Here is a 19,629-nt window from a genome sequence, read left to right on the forward strand (position 1 = left end):
ACATTGTGTTTTATTTGTTCCTTATCTGTCACCTTTAAAAAAAATCTAGAATGATTATTTCTACTCCTTGACATGTATTTATTTCTGTGCTTGAGGTCAGACCTAGAGTTTGGAATATGTTAGCTTCTTCTCAGCTGTTTTCCTAGCCAAGTACTAGAGCCATATCCCTACCACTGACCATGTTCCCAGTCTACTGGACAGCTGAGGTGATGTCTAGCTGTAGATGATCGAATCAAGCCCTCATGTTGAGAATGAATAGATCATTTCATACTAGAGAAAATAAGACTAGTCTTAGGGAAGATCAATCAAAATTAATGCCTAATATGTTTTAATTATGGTGGAAGCATGGTAGAAGTGAAGATCATCAGGTGCTCAAAGTAGCCAATTTTGTACAGTCTCAAGTTCTGAGCCAGACAATTGATTTCAGACTTTTTCCATGGTAATAATAATAGGTAACACTTATTGATCATGTTAAGTATGCCAGATACTTTTAAAAAAATAGTTTGCATTTATTCTTTCTCAGGAATTGTTCTGTGTTCTTATTATCCTGAGATTATGGAAAAGAAGGATATAGTAAGCCAAATAGTTTGCCATAGGTCATGTAACTGTTAAATAGATAATCTCAATTTTAGTTTTGACTATCTGCCTTCAGAAGTAAAACTACTAAGTTTTGTTGTTTCTTTGGTCGTATCTATGATTCCAGGACTGGGTAAGACTTAGTTTCTCTTTCAACAGAAGCGCAAGTGATAAGTGACACAATAGCACTGGGACAGTAATCTAATCCCCCACCCCCATGTGTAGGGCATCATTCTGATACATGGCAACAAAACAAAAATATCTAGAATGATATTTCTGCTCCTCAACGTGTATTTATTTCTGTGTAAAACATGGCAAAGAGTCACATGGAATTAGTCTTTTACCAAGATTAACACACTCATGTTTTAGGATCAAAACCACTTTGAGGCAGGGAAATTTTCCTTTTTCCTGACATGGTAGTAAGAGAGCCTAATTAACAGGAAAAGGGACTGTTAAGAAACAGTAGAGTAGAAGTGCGCTGTGCAGGCCATATGCTTAATGTGCTCTGTGCTTTAGCTTTATTGCTTTAATATTTTAGGCCTCAGATTTCTCATCTGTAAGATAACGGCAGTTGTATACTGAAATCTTCGGATTCCAATGTATTTATCAGCTGATTGAAAGACCAAGAAAAATGGGAGCATCTTGTTCTGGGTATTGATTCTGAAGTTACCTGGATAGAAACAATGCACGGAGTGGTGGTGCCTACATGTGGCTGTTCTGCAGGCATCTCTTCCATGTGCTCAAAACTGAGTTTATCATCTGTAGAAATCGTTCATACCCTATGAGTTTCTTCTTTTAGTTAATGCCTCTGACATTGTTTTGACTTGTCAAGGCAGATTTTTATGGTGGATTGTGTTTCTTTCTTCTCATAATGCTTTGTCTGGTAGACTTACATTCTCTTGTTTCCAATTTACTTGTGTTCTAAACTTTTAGGTTTAGTATGGCCATTTAACCGTCATGGTCTTCCCCTGGAGTAACCTCTGCCATCTCTTCAATTTTGTCTTTTCACTACTGTTTTATTTATGTTCTCTTTGTGAGATGAGTCTGTACTGTTACAGTAATGTCACTGCTATCTTGTTTCATGATATTTTTATTTAATTTTTTTCTATTGGGTTAGCCTTTCTTTGCTAACTCCTATTCCTCCCAAAGAGCCAAGGTTCATTGTACACTCTGCTGTCCCTTTCTTGTCTCCTGAGCATAGTGTTTCATGCCTTTAAGAAGCCATTATACCATATAGATATTTCTTTTCTAAATATTTATTTCAGTAGGTTTCCTTGACAATGACCTCCTCAAGAGGAGAGACTGTCTGATTCTTGAGACTAGAATACTTAACACACAGGTTTGTGCACAGTATGGTAAATGTCTAGCTAAGGCATCTAGCCCATGCATCAATCTGTTCACACACTACAGAGGAAAATGGTCAGAAAGATATTCTTGTGTTTCACTGTTCTTTCATAGTCTGATGCTGTCTTTTTTAGTCCTACCTGAAGTGGTTCACGTTACTACTTTAGCGTATCTCCCTTTTGCTTCTAACTTGCTTGAAATCTGAGTTCAGTCCCCTTGTGCATGGGCAGAAGCACCTTGCTCACTGAGGATCGCCACAGCCCTCTTTTAACAAAAATCCTTCCATTGAAGTTGACATTTGTAAAGCTAGAATGTGGGACATTTAAAATGAACCCTTCCCTTGCCTCATATCATGTATGTGTAATAGTATGAAATAACTCTCAGCATACAACTATAATTGAATCACAGTGTTCACCTCATGTGAAGCCATGTGTTAAGCAGATGATCTGCGAAAAATGATCCATGCATTTTATTTAAACTATAGAGAAAAGGGTTTTACTTATAGAAATTATTTTTGAGTTATTTATTTTATGTATATGAGTACACTAGCTGTCTTCAGAGGGCATCAGATCCCATTATAGATAGCTGCAAGCCACTATGTGATTGCTGGGAATTGAACTCAGAACCTCTGGAAGAACAGCCAGTGTTACTAACTGCTGAGCCATCTCTCCAGCCCTAACATGTTGAATTTATCAGAGATCTATTTCAGCAGGTTTCCATAGGGAAATAGTAATAAAAATTACTTATTTTCAAATCATGTTGAAATTAACACTAATGTTCTTTGTAGTGAAATCTTCATGCTTGTTTAGAATAGTATACTACATTCTATAAAAAGCATAGTACATACTCAAGAGTTGTCATATAATTGGCTAGTAGCAGGTCATATTAGTCAGAACTTTGAGCTTAGGAAAGTGACTACATCTCAAATTATAACTATTTCAGCAAGTATCTTTAATATATTTAATTTAGGTAACAATTCTTTTTCTTTTCCATAAATATGAGTGAAATGTTAGTGTGTGTATTCAAGTTTATGAATCTTAAAAAAAGTTTATGACTCTTAATGTATGTTTTGTTGTTATAAAATCGTAGTATACTTTTTATTGATAAGTTTATAATTGTGGAATTTACAGTATATTTCTAATTTATTTTAGAGTTGTTTTTCTGAATCCTAATGATTATTACATTTTTGCCTTTAAAGAGATTACTAGTATGTTAAATGCACAAAGCAGGAGGATTGAGATAATAAGCTCTTAGACCTAGTTGTTTTAATAACTTCTTAGTTTCTTAGCTGGTAAAATGAAGAATAGTGAAAGTCTTTACCAGCCTTGTGTTGCAGAGGTTGAGAGGACTCACTTTGACCAAGTGAAATGCTATAGACATGTCAAGGTGATTAACAGTGGTGCTTGCTAGGACTTCCTATATTAGAGTAGAATGGAAAAATCTTAATGTTTTTTAAATTCTTACTTGTTGCAACAGCTTGTTGTGGTTTTTCAGACTAAATTTAAGATATTTAAATGCTTAGAAATGAAAGTCTTACAATAGATTAATTTCAAAACTTAATAAAAAGTATAAGTTTACTTTTTCAGGCAACTATTTTCTTTACATATAATCTTAAAGTTTTCAAATTTTTCCTATGTACTTCATTAAAGGAATGAAGTTGTACTGTATAATTTACATATGTATACCATTATGTAATTTAAAAAATTTAATCCCCAAAACAAATAGAAATTAAGGTGTTTTAATTTTCTTTGTGCAAATTTTAGTTTTTCAATTTTAAACTAATTGTAAATTATTAAATTATGCTGGGCGGTAGTGGCGCACGCCTTTAATCCCAGCACTCGGGAGGCAGAGGCAGGCAGATTTCTGAGTTCCAGGACAGCCAGGGCTACACAGAGAAACCCTGTTTCGAAAAAAAAAATTATTAAATTATACTTCTAGCATGGTGGTTCAGCAAAAATTATTCATTTTGTTACACTTTTAGCTAATAGGTACAACATAGATACTTTCTATATTTCTTTGCTAATATCTAAAAAAGCATTAACAATTATAACTTTTTTCTCCTTTTTGGTGGTAGCACTATGGATTAATATTAAGTGCAGAATTTTCTGTATGTGAAACAGATTCTTTAGCACTTAGCTATAACCATATGCACATACCCTGATTTTTAAATTGTATTCTTTCAAGGGAGGGTGTAGCTAATACTCCATGTTTCACTGACTAGCCCTGGGAAAGGCAGGCCATTAGGATAGTTTATTGTCTACTAGATACCTTCATCTGTGTGCATGAAATCTGTTGTAATAGCTTTATGTTAAATGTTACTCTTTATATATAACTATTTAGTCTTTATAAAATTATAAATCACTTTAACTTTTCTTAATGTATTTCAAGTCAGGTTACCTCTATATGCATCTTAAAATCAAATTTAATTATTTAGTCCTCAAGAGTTTCTAAAAACAAAGGTCCTTTTAAAATTTAGAATTTTGCTTTTATATTATATTGGTTTTTAAAAGCAAAATATGAAGATGCCATGTGTCAGTTAAAATTACAAAATTTTTTAGCAGTCAAGAATTTTTAAAATATGTTTTGAATGGTGGATTTTATGAGAATTTACCCTCAAAATTCTTTTTTTTCCCTTTGGTTTTGGGGGTTTTTTTTTTGTTTTTTCTGTCTTCAGAATAATTTATTGTATGTATATTGCAATAGGTTTGTCACATTTGAGTTTTGCACTTTGAGTAGATCAAAGTTATCTCTTACTTTTTATGCCCTAAAATCAGTAAAATCTAGTGTAAATTGTACATATAGGTCTTTTGGTTGCTTTTTATTCTTAAAGTGTTTCTTGGAAGTTGTTTTACTAATATGTTTTTTCTTTAATTTTGTAACTAACTTAGCAAAAAGAAACAGTTTTTTAAATTCTATTTTTCTTAGACAGGAAGGAAATCCATGTCCTTTTTCTTGATCTGGAGATTATAGCAGAGGGCCTCACTCACGTTTGGCAAGCACACATTCATTGAGCCAGGGTCCTGTCCTGAAGTACAGTCAGTCATTCATTTAGCACAGACATTCTGCCTGTTGTTTGTTTTCAGTACTTTATGTTTACATTATTAAGTCTTTACAGCATCAGTCAGTTCTACTAGAGACTGTACATTGCTTTAGATTTACATTTTAATTAAGCATGCCAAAAAAAACCTATTTCATATTTTCTAACTGTAAGTATAATATAAAATAATCAATACTTATTTTGTTTTTAAGAATAAAAACTGAAGCTCCCACTAAGGGACAAGAACCTGTGTCTAAGGTAAAGTTTGTTTTATTTCATAACTTCATAAATTTTTTTCATTTGAAAGAATTGTTGCCACAATTTTGCAAAAATTTCAGTTGCAAATGAATGTCAGTAACAATTATTGTTGTATATAGTATGAAAATAATTGAGACTACAAATGTCTCATTTTAAAGTAAAATTGTCAGGTGTTTTTGTTTTGACAAAGAGATCATATATTTTGATTTGTCTGTTGCTTAGTTAAACTATTGAGTGATGGTAAATTTGTGAGTTAAATTCCAACCTCAGTAAAACGTCAGGCATTTAACACAGTAAAACTTAGTACTTCCACTTGGCCTAATATTTTAGGACATTTAAATCGGCAAAGAATATAACAAAGTTTTAGAATAAAAGGGGTGTGTGTGTGTGTGTGTGTGTGTGTGATTTTCAGTATGACTTTCAGTATGTCAGTGTAGAATCACCATGTAAACACCACTCGCTAGACGGTCTAGTAGGTCTTCCTGATCATCTAAAAGTAGTTGTGAGCTTCCCTTTGCTTTTTTAAGGTGGTTTGTTTTTAATCCTTTAATTTTTTGGCCACTTAGTAGAATGAAGAGAGTCAGATTGAGCGTTTGTTTTGTTTTGTTTTGAGACAGGGTTTCTCTGTGTAGCCCTGGCTATCCTGGAACTCACTTTGTAGACCAGGCTGGCCTCGAACTTAGAAATCCGCCTGCCTCTGCCTCCCGAGTACTAGAATTAAAGGCGTGCACCACCCCGCCTGGCAGATTGAGCATTTTTTAAACACCTTTTTTTTTTTTTTTTTTTTTTTTTTTTTTAAAACCATAGAAATTGATCTTTGGGGGCCGGTGAGATAGCTTAGCAGTTAAGAGCACTGACTGCCTTTCCAGAGGTCCTGAGTTCAAATCCCAGCAACCACATGGTAGCTCACAACCATCTGTACAGCTACAGTGTACTCGTATACATAAAATAAATAAATAAATCTTTAAAAGAAAGAAAGAAAGAAAGTGGTCTTTGGTTTAAAAGGTTTTTAGCTACAAATAATTGTCTTTTGGATGTTGCATTTTCAGATTGGTTTCTTCGTGAATGAGTTTCATTGGTTGTGGTTTTTTAGGAATCTGTCCATGTTTACCTAGGATGCTGAATTATGTTGAATATAGTGTTGCTTGTGCTGTGTCTGATTGTCCTTTTAAATACTTGTGGGATGTACAGTGATGTCTCTTCTTTTGCTCTTGATAGTGACAATGTATCCCCACACATACACTGTTCTTGTTTTACATTGTTATACTCTATAATAAAGACAGAGAATGTAATTTTGTGCTTTATGTGGTTAATCTTTTAGAGTTATTGAAAACGTAAAAGTTGATTATATGTTTTTATTTTACAATTTTTAATGATTTTTATTTCTTATTAAAACGTTTTGCTTTTCTCTTTGATTTAAAGACCTTTCATTATATCTCATGTTATACAGCTTTTTGTTATTGTTTTTATTTTAAAATGTTTTCTTTTTGGAAGATACTTCTGTTGGATATAGATTTCTGGTTGGAGAGTTATCATTTTCTTCAGTTGTTTCGAGTTCTTGACAAGATGTCTGATCATCATTTCTCTATTTATACTAGGACATTTTTCTTGGGTTTTCCCTCAAGATTTTATTGTCATTTGTGACCTGTTAGGACTTGATGTGCCTAAGTCAGATGCTTTTGCTCATTTATATGCTAATCTAGTGGTGTCTTTTTTATATTTATGGTAATTGATAATTTCAACTGTCTGTTATCTGCTAGTTTTCAGTTTACATCTATTAAAGCAACTTGATGTTAGCCTTTGTAAGCCTTGTGCTGGTTTCCAGTACCCAACTCATTCATTCTTCTAATTTTCATTTTCTTTGTTTTTTAGTTTGGATATTCTCTGTGTCCTGACCACCCAAATTGTGCAACTGGGTTTTCAGTTGTGCCAGTATACTGACAAGCCCATCCATGAGTGCACGTTTAGCTTTAAAGCTTAGTGTTTGATCTTTTTTCTGATTATCACTTAGTATTCACTTCCGAAATTTACATATTGCCCATGCATGCTGCTCTTTCTCCCCCCTCCCCCCCCCCCAGTTAAAGCATTTAACCAATCAATGTAATTTAAACTTTTTGGGCTGGAGAGATGTCTCAGCTCTTCTTAAGAGCTGCTCTTGGAAAGAACTGAGGTTCAATTCCCAGAAGCCACATATTGTCTTAAAACCCTCTGTAACTCCAGTTTAAGGAAATCTGATGTCCTCTTCCAGCCTTCATGGGTATTAGGCATGCACATGGTACACAGACATACAATCAGACAAAACACCCATACACTTAAGTATTTAAAAAGTTTTAAGGGGGTGGGTGGGTAGATAGATGGCATACAGACACTTACTTGTTCTTGTAGAGGACCTGGGTTTGGGTTCCAGCACCCACCTGGCAGGTCACAACCACCTGTAACTCTAATTCCAGGGTATGCAACCCCCTTTTCTGACCTCTGAATACCACACATACATGTGGTATACATACATATATACAAACAAAACATTAATGCATATAAATAATCAATCTTGAATTAACGTATTTTTCTGTCTGAAGTACTTGGAATATAGCTCAGCTGGTAGTGTTTGTCAGGCATGCATGAGGTTTAGAGTTCAATCCCCATCAGCCACATAAAGAGCCAGTTGTCATAGCACACACTTCAAATCTCATCTGGAGGTAGGCAGAGACAGGTGGATCTCTGGAACTTGATTTGAGCCTCATCAGTAAACTCCAGGTCCCAAAGAAAGAGCCTGTTTCAAAAAATAAGGTAGAGAACATTTGAGGACAATATTCTATGCTGACTCTAGCCTCCACACACATGCTCATATATTTATACCTTCATCCATGAACATGCACAGGCACAAAAGTAAAATTTGTCCCTCTGATAATTCCTCTATCTGGATTGTGCTTGGTCTAGTTCTTTGTCATCTAACAGTATGCCTCCTGCCCCCCTTGCTTTTCAGTTAAATATTTGGTTGGAAGACATTATGTGTAATACATACCTTCTTTTGTTTTAGGGCATTCACAAGGGGCTTGGGACTGTCTAATCAGGCACTGAATTCAAGTTGAGTTTTCTCATTCTAATGGGCATCCCGCGAGAAACAGGGTCTTTCTATGGGACTTCGGGTTTACTGATGAGGCTCAAGTCCAATACCAATAGCATCTCCCCTTTATTCTTTCCTGTTAGCATTTATATTTAGCTGGAATAAATCATCAAACATTTATTTAATTACCCTGCTTTTGGTGTAAGGGAAGCCACTTTTTCAATATACAAATCAGATTTCTTAAGTATATATAAATATATGTATATTGAACCTTTTGTTGCATTTTATTTTACTCGTGTGTATTTGTGTCTGTGTGTACCTGTGTGTTCAGGTACGCAAAGAGGCCAGGAGGCAGCATCAGATACCCTGGAACTAGTTATAAGCATTTAAGAACCATCTACTGTGGGTGCTGGATCAGAACTCTAGTCCTCTGTAAGATCAGCAAGCACTCATAACTGCCAAGCAATCGCTCCCGTTCCTCTTGCCCCATACTTTTCATTTATTGTATATTTTGACACTGTGACAACTGTTATGGTAATTAAAATTTTACTTATTTAGACCACCTCCTCTGTCATCTGTTCCTCTATACCCATCATTCCACAGGGATAGAATTAGAGCAAGCCAAATGAGGCCTTCACATCTGGGCCACAAGTGAAGAGATGAAGTCTCTTAAATTAAGTACTCCTTTAATTCACTATTTTAAAGCATCACACTAAGTGCAGAATAATTCACAATGAGCATAATCTGAAATTTTTAAAGATGGAATCTTGTTTTGTTTTTATATTTCCTGCCTCTGTAGGGCAGATAATGAAAGAGACCCACTTGCATTTGACATTTTCCTCTGATGCTCCTTGTTGAGTCATGAGAGAAGCTGGCAGGTTGTTCTCATTGATCATAGCTTCAATCTGTAGTTGTGCTATGCAAACAGAAACATTCATTTAATTTACAAATCTTTGTTGAATTTTAATACAGTTAGTAAGTGTAGGTAGTAGTTATATAGTATAAATGCAATTTTATTTATTAATATAATTGACATGTCACAAATGTCACAAATGAAACTTTAAAAAATGTTAAATAATTTTTGAAAAGTTACTTTCTTAGTAGGAAAATTGACCGTTTCTCTGTTTACAGCAGTGATTACAGCCATATGTGAGATGGTTCAAAACAGGCAGTGTCCCCATCCCTCCAGCCTGGCTTTCCCATACAAAGACAGGGTCTTTTACTCCATCTGGGGTTTTCTCTACTATAAATTCATTGAATACATTTCTGGGTGTTGTTTATTTCTTGGTTACTTCTAACCTATGGATTCTTGGCTTTGGTCTTTTTCATCATGTCCCAGAGCTACCTAGATTTTTGATAAAACTTGGTTATTGCTTTTCGTTTGTTTTCTCTTTTAATGATATCTGAATGCAATATGTCCTTAGCATTGTTCTCTATCCCTACTGCTCTGTTCTCTGCTTCATCTAGTTTGTTTGTGATAAGTTGCATTGTGCTTATTATTTTATTATATTTTTCATTTCTACAGTTGCCTTGCTTTTTAACCTTTCTTGTGTTTCTGAGTTGTGGCTTATGTGTCCATTGGGATGAATATCTTTCCCAGTTTACTTAGAAGTAGGCAGCCTTCTCTCTGAGGCCTCAGTCTATAGTACTACTCCAAGAATTAATAGGCAACAAAACAAGGCATGGAAATAGAATTCAAATCAATTAAAGCCAGTGACTAATAGAAAATAAAATGGCACAGGCCAGCAAGGTGGCTATCAGGTAAAGGCATGTGCCACCAAGCCCATAGACAGACTCCTACAAATTGTCTTCTTATCTCAGCACATGCACATGATAAACACGTGTGCATGTACATACAAACAAATAAAATAGTGAGTGGTGTTGAGTAGGACATAAAGTTAGAAATTACAGTCAGTTAGTAAGAATAAACATGAAATAAAAGGACAGGCAGGTAAAGAGAAGTGTTAAGCTTGTGTAAAAGGGGGGAAATGAAGAATACAAAGAAAAAGCAAAAAAAGAGCATGAAGTCAGAGAATACAATTTTTTTTTAAAGATGAAGAATTTTTTTTTTTGAGTCCTCTAATACTGGAGGAGACTGGTAACTGATGGTTTGAACAAGAAATCTATTCTCTTTTCCACTCTTCTGTCCTAGGCTCAGTGTCTCCTAGTGTTGAATTTTCTTTGTGTACTAGGAACCACTGCTGGCCACATCTTAGTTCTATGGACTGAAGGCTAGACACGTTCTTACTTGCTCCCAATACCTCTCAGTCTGTGTGCCCTTTGGGTGATGAGCATCCAAGTTGAGGAATTTTCTTAAGAGCATCAAAGAGTAGGGGAAACAAACTAACACATTCCAAAGAGATCTGAGGGAACCAAGCAGTTTCAGAGCCTGCTTAGCAGTGGATCACCCCAGGGAATGGGAAGGAGGCAGCTTAAGTTTCTCATTCTTGCTAGCATCAGACCTTACATAGCAAGAAGCACCTCCAGAGTCTGAGCAATCTGCCAATTGCAGGCCATCATCTCCCCAGTGATCCCCAGTCCCCACATTGTTATATACGGGAGGTCACTGACCATTGACCCTTCCTTGCTGCCTAAACTACTTAGCATATTCGTACATCTTGCATTCTCTTCTCTGTGTCAGTGTCTCCAGGCTCCCTGACTTACGATTCTCCCTTGGCTTTTCATTTCCAGAGTATTTCAGTCCCAAACAGGTTCCTTCTCAGGCGATATATTGTGGTGTAGTATGGGGGTGTTGTAAAATGGATTTCTTCTCCAGTGCTGCTCCTGCCATACAGGAAAAGTTAAATTTTCCTACTAAAATTTCTTACCAGATTTAAGATTTGTGAAGATTGTAGGCTTATCCTGTGCTAGAACTATCTTGTCTTCAGCAGTTTGCCTACCTGGCTGTCTTTGTGGATTTAGCTTCTACTTCCTTCTCTGGGAGGGATGTGCTAGAACTGAGGTCTGCTTGCTCTTGTTGCTTATGTAGTTTTTTGTGTCTCCAGCACTACAGCTAGCCATCTTTCTTACTTAATTCTTAATGTTTTGCCTCTTCCTCCCTTCAGAGTAAAATCTACTGGTCACTTACAGAGTCACATGTAGATTGCTTCTAAGAACCTGCCTTTTTTTTTTTTTTTTTTTAAATTCCCACCCCCTCCCCCAGAACCTGCCTTTTGTTTTGTTTTTGAGACAAGGTTTCTCTGTGTAGCTCTGGCTGTCCTGAAACTCTCTTGGTATACCAGGATGACCTTGAATTCACAGAGATGAACCTGCCTCTGCCTCTCAAGTATTGGGATTAAAGGTCTGTATCACACATGGCTAGCTAAAACTCTGCCATTTTTAATCCAGACGTCCTGTATTATATTTTGAGTAGATCTGTGGTAAATCATGTGCTGATGATGGAAAGTGTTCTTTGTTTTTTGTCTTTGTATTTTTGGTTTTCACTGATTGTTTTTTACATTCTGAATGGTTTCTATAGAATGTTGATGTGCTATATTATATGTCAGTCTTACTCATTAATACTGGCCTTAATTTTATCTGTGATGCATAGGAGTTTCCCAGAAATAAAAGTTCTTGCTTGATTTTTGTTGTTAACTGTTGCATGATATGTCAAGCTCACTTTATGAAATATCTACTGAATATCAAAATAAGTATAGTTTGGTTTTCATTTAAAATGAAAGTGACATTTTATGGGGGCTTGGGGGGGTTGAGTTCAGTTCACAATACAGTGATAGACTCTGGTGCTTTAAATATATGCACAGAATATTGACAGGACATGAATTCAGAGACTGAAACCTAAGGTTGTAGGGTATAGCTCAGAAGAGCTCCACTGTACAGTGCACATAGTCCTGGGCTGATCCTCAGCACTTTAATAATAATAATATTTCTACTTGTGTTTAGTAATGGAGAATACAGTGGCTGCTGGTACATTTTGGGTGTTTTTGTCTTGATTTGTCTTATGGTGCCAGCATTTTTATTCCTGCTAGCTAGTCTTATATTAAGAATTGTGACTTTACTTAATTCCTGAAAACTAACATGAATTTCCCTGGATGTCTGTGAATCATATTTTGAGACCTATTGATGTCAATTTTAATGTGAATTTACCTCCTGAATTTGTGTGCATACAACCTTCATACTTTGCGTGGATATTGTTTAGACTTTGCCGCAGTGAAATCTGGTTGTGCTAATGCTGAGGTGAGGGATTTTATGAAGAGATTTCCCCTACACACAGTCTTTAAAGGGAGCGGGTGTTTTGCGGCTGATTAGTGTCTCCAATCAAAATCCAGGTCCTCATGCTGTTCTTTGTTGTTCTGATTCTCACGTAGGCTTGATGAGATAGTTCAGAGAGCTGACTGTTCGTTCACCTCTGTGGTAAGGGAGGAAGCTCTACCTTTTGTGAGTTGGAGAAAGAGCAGTTAGATTCCCAGAAGTTCCTGTGCATCAGTTTTTCCTTTTACATGCTCAGCATTAGACCAGGTTTCTCTAAAAGCCTCGCTCACCTCTGAGCCCCTCTGTCCAGAGCAACTCACTCTCTCATGGCCCTCCTGCCAGCATCTGCTGAGCCCTCAGCATTTCAGCCACTTGCCAGGTTCTGAAACATTGCTGACTTGTCTTTACTAATAAGTATGGTTGGTATTTTCTTGTTTTTTTATTGAGTAAAATTGCCTAATTCTCAGGTACAATTTTTAGTGGAATTGGGTGTAAATAAGGACATGTGTGTGACTCGTGTCACAGGCTTGAAGCAGTCTGCTGGGGCAAGACCTCTGCCATAGGCTATGTCCTTGGACTTCGTGCTCCCTCTACTTCTCAGTTGTACAGACATCACTTGTGATATCTCACGTGTTGGCTAAATGAAACTCAATGTAATTCTTAGTACACTCTACACAGTGTCTGTGCTTGGAGGCTGTTGCTTGTCAGGGCCTGAGAACCGCTCCCACTAGACGAAGGTATTCAGTATTCCTTCCTCATGCTCAACATTTGAAATAAGCAGAATGTTTCTTCAGTATATCTGTCTTTTCATACTTGTGGCTTAACAGTGGAAGAATTAACATAATTCTTAAATATGAAATAAAAACTTCGTGTTTTTTCTAAGTATCTGCAATATGTGTAAGATTCTGGAGGGTGGTATCTTATTCATATTCAAGTTTCAAGTAGTTTTCTGCTTGAATAACTTCTACATTTGAAAACCTTAGTAAGGAAAATAGGCAACTCTGTGGTCTTTAGTGTTCTGGAACTCAGTATGTAGACCAGGCTGGCCTTGCACTCACAGAGATCTGCCTGCCTCTGCCTCCCAAGTGCTCCGATTAAAGATGTGAGCTACTACATTCAGCTAGGAAATGGTTCTTAATAAAGATGGGTACTGCTTTTTTACTTTAATTCAAAACTTTATGGTATACTGAAAACATTATGTATTTGAAAAAATGCCTATTCTATTAAACACTTAAGATTGAAAAATTCATTCTCTGTTCCTTTGGTGTATTAGCCTGCACAGTTAAATTGCTCTTATCCAGAACATTTAGTGGTGGTGGTGGTGGTGGTGGTGGTGGTGGTGGTGGTGGTGGTGGTGGTGGTGGAGGAAGAGGAAGAGGAGGAAGAGGAGGAGGAGGAGCAGTTGTTGTTTAGCCATGATTGTAAAAATGTTATTGTTTCAGGAAACAGCAAGACATAGTAGAGCTGAAGGAGAGCCAGGAGCATCACATTCTGGAAGGTGAGGCTAAAGGAAAACTGAGTCTTGATCAAGTTTATTGAAACAAATTAGTACTTGAACTAAATTATATTTTACTGACAGCTGGCAAAGAGTTATGTGAGCTCATTACTTTTGTAATGACTTTTAATGAAAGTTCAAACTTTTATAAATTTAAGTTTCTTAAAGTATTGTACATAAAATAGTAGCATTTTGAATACTATACTAAATATTTTAAAATATTTCCTCTATTAGATGAAAAAAGTTATAAGATACTACAGATTATGAGATTCAACAGTTAAATTATGTAATTTCTCATTTCTATCTTTATATTTTATAGTAGGCTATTTACTAATCTGTTGAGAATAACATCCTACCCCACAAAAAAAGTAAAATATTGAGGCCTTATCAAGGTGTTTTTTGTTTTCACTAGTAAAATAACTGGCCTCCTTACATCTTTATCCTAGAGTTCTTAGCAAAGAAAGAAGTTAAACAAAATTAATTTTACAAATTTGAAAGGAAGAAAAATGTGGGTTTTATCTTTGACTAGTAAACATAAGAAAATGAGCTCAGAACAAATAATTGATGAGTTATAATTAAGATGGTTGGATGTAATAGTCAGGATCTTTCTGAGAGACTAATAACATGATTGCCTGGTACATGGACAAAAATGTCTTTTACAGTAGCAACATAAATGAGACATGGATGGAAACAAGCAAATGTTAACTAAACTAGCTTTCATGAAAGACCATTTTTCATATACTTTTTCCATGTAATCAATGATTTAGTTTAGTTGAAAATCTCAATGGGGTGTAGTTGAAAACTAACAGTATTTCCCCAAGGGTGGTCTAAATGCAGATCAATACAGCAAAGTAAATTGCAGAGAAAATGCTTTGTATGTTTAGTGTTCTCATAGTAGATAGCACCCGATATCCTCACTGGGGTAGCCACTCAACACGTTGAAAAAAAAGTGTTCAAATTAGGAATATATGGTAATTTGTTTTTGTTAAAGTAATCATCCTTAGGTCTACATAAGTGGCTCTACTATTTTATGATTCATTTAATTATTTCAGTTTACATACCAGGGTCAGAGAAATATGTGTACATACACCTAAATATGTATGTACATAAACATGTACTCACACATATATACATTCCTTGCATATGTTTTCAAGTATATGAGGTTATCCAAAATCAGGAAAATGTTTGCAAATGCTGATTTGATTTTATATAGGAAAGATAATCTAAGCATAGAGTATATAAAACATAAAAGAAATTAGACTTTTCCATAGATTGATTATGTTAGGTACTTTTACTGAATATTAAGGACACTTAATTTGATCCAGACACTGTCAGAGCTTGATCAGACAATAGCAGTCACTCCTAGGACAAAGACAGCTGGAAGACACTCAGTTTTCAGGTTCCTTTTTATTTGTGGCTCCAGCATTTCTTACGAGTTTTGCCTTAGCCTTCTCCCAACTTCTAAGAGAATAGCTAGGGCTTAGGGACCTATCTGTTTGGGTAGTAAAGTCTCTTTAACATGTTTTACATCTGAGTATGCCTTTATTGGGGTTACATGGTTTTATGAACGGCTAATAAGCAGCTTTATTTTTCAGTAAGCAGGATAAAGTTCCTTCATCAGAAGAAGGCACTGGGTGTGATGCAAGTGTATGTGAAGCTGCAGCAGCAACACACTGTGAAAAAGATGTAACGGTTTCAGATACAGAAAATGTAAGCAGCTCAAAGAACATCTTGAGTCATGATCCAGATGTTGGAACAGATACTATGGAAAAGGAAGAAAAAACACATCATGCTTGTCAGGAAATGGAGCTGAAGGTGGACCAGAGTTCAGAAAGCACAAATCCCACTGAAGCTGAACTGTCTTCAGAGACTCGTCAAGGTTTGCAGTTAACATCAGGGGATGTTGGCATTGATCAATTTCTGAGGCAAGGAGATGAACCTAAATCTGTGAATTCTGATGCTAGTGACCCAGGCAGTGTTCGTTTGGAACCTTTGACGCCATCAGAAGTACTTGAGTATGAAGCCACAGAGATCCTCCACGACGGTGATGATCCTTCAGCTAACACCAGTGACACGGTATCTGATCAAACAGGTGGCAGTCCTGGAGGAAGTAACCCTTGTAGAGCAGAGACAGCAGTAGACCTGGCAGATGGAGAGGAAAGAAGCTGAAGTGACATAGTCATTTCAAGTTTCATTCCCAACAGCACTTAGAACAATAGTGTCTGGTGAGCTCAGGAGTGCCGTGGTAAAGGGCAGCCGAGGGAGATCTGAGGAGGTCTGTCATACACTTCACCTGTGTGTTCAATCTTATTAAATCAGTTTACCAGTAATAGCATGGTTAGTATGAATTTCCACATTTAAAAAAACCTGAATAGAACTTTAGTGAAAACTAAGTTTGTCATCCAAAGGTCTCTTAGCACTTTTTGATAAAATCTTGTTTACCAATATGAAATTATTATAATACTAATTGCTATGTTCATCAGACTTTTCCAACTTTCATTAGTACTAAAAGTCCTCATCACCTGAATATTTCTTTTAGTAAACTTAAAGGAAGAGATTTAAAACCATGCATTTTTTAAAAATACCTTTAAACTGCCTATCAACTGTTACTGTTAATGAAGACTTTGTTTTTACTATGATCCTGGTGATAAAGCATGCTTAGAGTGCTAAATTGGCCTGTTGAGAACTTGGATGAATATAAAAATTAAGTTTGGATTTAATATAACATTCCAATCTGTCAGAAGCATGCAAACAGAATTTTAGAATCTGTGCACCTCCATACAAGTGTTAGCCTGCCAGGCTGTCAGCTTACCTTTATTAAACTTTCAGTGAAAGTGAAATTATGAAAATATAAGTTTATATTTGTGCTTTTAGTCAGTGTATAAGCTGTGCAGAACCCCACCTCAGCCCCCATGAACTAGTTGTATAAAGTAGAAATCTGTTATTGAAGCTCTTAAATAGCTACTATGCTTTTAATATTATTTCAATGATTTTTAGCAATAGACCCATAAAAATGGTCTGGAAACCAAACCAAAGTATGGTAGAATGTAGGCAAAAAGAATTGACCTAAAAACATGCCTCCGCATGTACTCAACTATGTTAAGGGACTTCCTTAATTGTAAAAGTTGAAACTTCAAATGGGACCCTAAAGCATATGTTTAAAAACAAAAAAAAAAAAGTTTGTGGAAATTAGCCTAATTTATCAGCTATTAAGTTGATTTTTAGATATAGAAATGAATATAACAAACAATTTCATTTTAAGTACTAATAAAATTTTATTTTAAATGCTGCATTTTTAATTCTTAAGATGTACTTTGAATTCTTAAACTGTCTAATTGAATGTTAAACGTTTTCAAGGCCTGTTAAAATTCTGTTGTATATAGTAGTTTTTGAGCAGATATTTGCAATAAAAACCTGTCTTTGAATAATTTTATATTCAGATTCCTGTTTGGCTAGCCTGTCTTTGTTGCTGTCGTGTGCATTGTAGGCAGTAGTTCTTGTACACTATAAGCTCCATTCTGTGTGCTTTACTAACAGACTGAACTGAAAACACAAGGGACACACTGCTAATACTTACACAGTAATTCTTTCACATTAAGAGAAAGAATAGTATTGTACATTTATTTTCCTTATCAATTTAAAGAGGTTGAGTAGGAAAAACACATAATTGTTTTCTTGAACATTTAAAGAGAGCTGGTTTTTTTTCATCTTTCCTGCTTCCAATACAAGTTGTAACACAAATCCACCACAGGAAAGTAATTTGCAATATTATAAAACTTTCGAGCCCAGGCATAGAAAATAGTTCACCTATATGAGGACCACTTAATAGCATTCAGTTTCTTGTCAAACCTGTTTTTCTATACTATAAAATTCGTGTACAAAACCCTTAGATCAAAATAAGTCTCCAAAGCATCTAATTCCTTGAGCTTTGTAGAGTTTCATCTCTACCCAATAGCCATATTCAAAGTCACTGATGAGTGCCCTGTGTGAGAAGGAGCTGGTGTTGGACTCTTAGCTGTTCACCCAGAAAATGAAGTAGTAGGGGATAGAGGACAATGAAAGAAGCCTTGTGCTTAGCAGCTTACGTGCTGTACCTTCTTCTGCTATGAGGAAGTCCTCATACTTCCTCCTGAGTAGTCGGGAACTAACAATTCAGATACAAATTCAGATACAAAATCAGCCTTTGAATAGTAGTGAGCAGTCTAGAAGCAAGCATGTCCGCAGTGAAACTGAGGTCTATGTGGTTTGTAGCATGAAAACAGCGGTGGGGAATATGTAACTACTGAGGCTGTTTGTGTAACTATTTACAAAGCAGCATGCTGGGTACATGGGGGCCATAGGGTTACATATACCTACTTTGAGTTTGGGTAAAGGCTAGGATGTACTCAAGTGACCTTAATGTCACTTGAACATACAAGGTGCCTTGCAGGTACAACACTTTAAAGACATTAAGAAGCATCATACTGGCCGGGCGTGGTGGTGCACACCTTTAATCCCAGCACTGGGGATGCAGAGGTAGGCAGATTTCTGAGTTCGAGGCCAGCCTGGTCTACAAAGTGAGTTCCAGGACAGCCAGGGCTACACAGAGAAACCCTGTCTCGAAAAACCAAAAAAAATTAAAAAAAAAAAAAAAAGCATCATACTGCTTTGTGGGGTTTTCTTTTTAATTTATATTAAAACTGAATACTTTTTTCCTTAGGTCATTCTCTTTTGCATCCTTTCAATGTTTTAAGGAAGACCTTGTAAGGTTTTTTCATCCTATGAATTTTAAAAAAAAAATTGTGTGTGTGATGTAGGACTGGAGGTGTGTGCATGTGGTAGGGGGTATGTGGAAGTCAGGGGAAAACTCTGGAATAAATTCTCTACCTTTATGTGGGTTCCTGGGGTAAACTCAGGTCACCAGGCTTATACAGCAAGCCCTCTTCTTGCTGAGCCATCTCTCCAATTCTCATCCCATGAATATTTAAAGAATTATCCTAAACATTATCAAAAAAAAAACCCTGAATATATATATAAATGTGTGTGTGTGTGTGTGCGCACGCCACACACACACACCTTGGCTGTACACACAAAAGTGAAGAAAACAATACCCACCAGTCACTGCATAGGATACAATGCCAGGACTCGAGCCTAACTTGGCTTTGTTCTGAAGCTGGCGTTTCTACTACACCTACAATTACAATTTCTAGCACTAAATATTCTCTTATGAAAAAGCTTTTTGTCAACCAGGCGGTGGTGGTGCACACCCCTAATCCCAGCACTTGGGAAGCAGAGGCAGGCGGATTTCTGAGTTTGAGGCCAGCCTAGTCTACAGAGTGAGTTCTAGGACAGCCAGGGCTACACAGAGAAACCCTGTCTCGAAAAAAAAAAAGAAAGAAAAAAGCTTTTTGTCAGATAACTCTTATTGGTGAGTAAGTACAGTTTCATTTATCATTTCACAGTAGTTATACATATGGAATCAAAGATTTCTTTTTTTTTTTACTTTATAAAAAGTATATATTTTTAATTGGATATTTTATTTGTTTACATTTCAAATATCCTGTTTCCCCTCAGCAAACTTCCTATCCCATCCCCCTTACCCTGCTTTGAGGGTTCTCACCCACCCACTCCCACCTTACTGCCCTAGCATTCCTCTACACTGGGACA

The 19,629-nt window shown here is 36.1% G+C and overlaps 1 protein-coding gene across 11 annotated transcripts in view; it reads left to right on the forward strand.

The window, feature by feature from the left end:
* The window catches only part of Zfp280d (zinc finger protein 280D), an 89,162-nt gene extending 71,738 nt beyond the window's left edge, over window positions 1–17,424 (forward strand). For 5 of the 11 annotated variants that reach the window (NM_146224.5, XM_017313342.2, XM_017313343.2 and 2 more), the window contains 3 exons: window positions 5,170–5,215; window positions 13,931–13,986; window positions 15,579–17,416. In NM_146224.5, the coding sequence (NP_666336.3) occupies window positions 5,170–5,215; window positions 13,931–13,986; window positions 15,579–16,152 (676 nt within the window). In that variant the 3' untranslated portion in view covers window positions 16,153–17,416. Of the gene's footprint in view, window positions 1–5,169; window positions 5,216–13,930; window positions 13,987–15,578 lie in introns of those variants that run through there. The other 6 variants (XR_003947882.1, XR_003947883.1, XM_006511121.4 and 3 more) reach the window with 4 other exon arrangements.
* The last annotated feature ends 2,205 nt before the right edge of the window (window positions 17,425–19,629 follow it).

The sequence above is a fragment of the Mus musculus genome, chromosome 9, assembly GCF_000001635.26.
Source record: "Mus musculus strain C57BL/6J chromosome 9, GRCm38.p6 C57BL/6J".
In the NCBI taxonomy this organism is placed as follows: domain Eukaryota; kingdom Metazoa; phylum Chordata; class Mammalia; order Rodentia; family Muridae; genus Mus; species Mus musculus.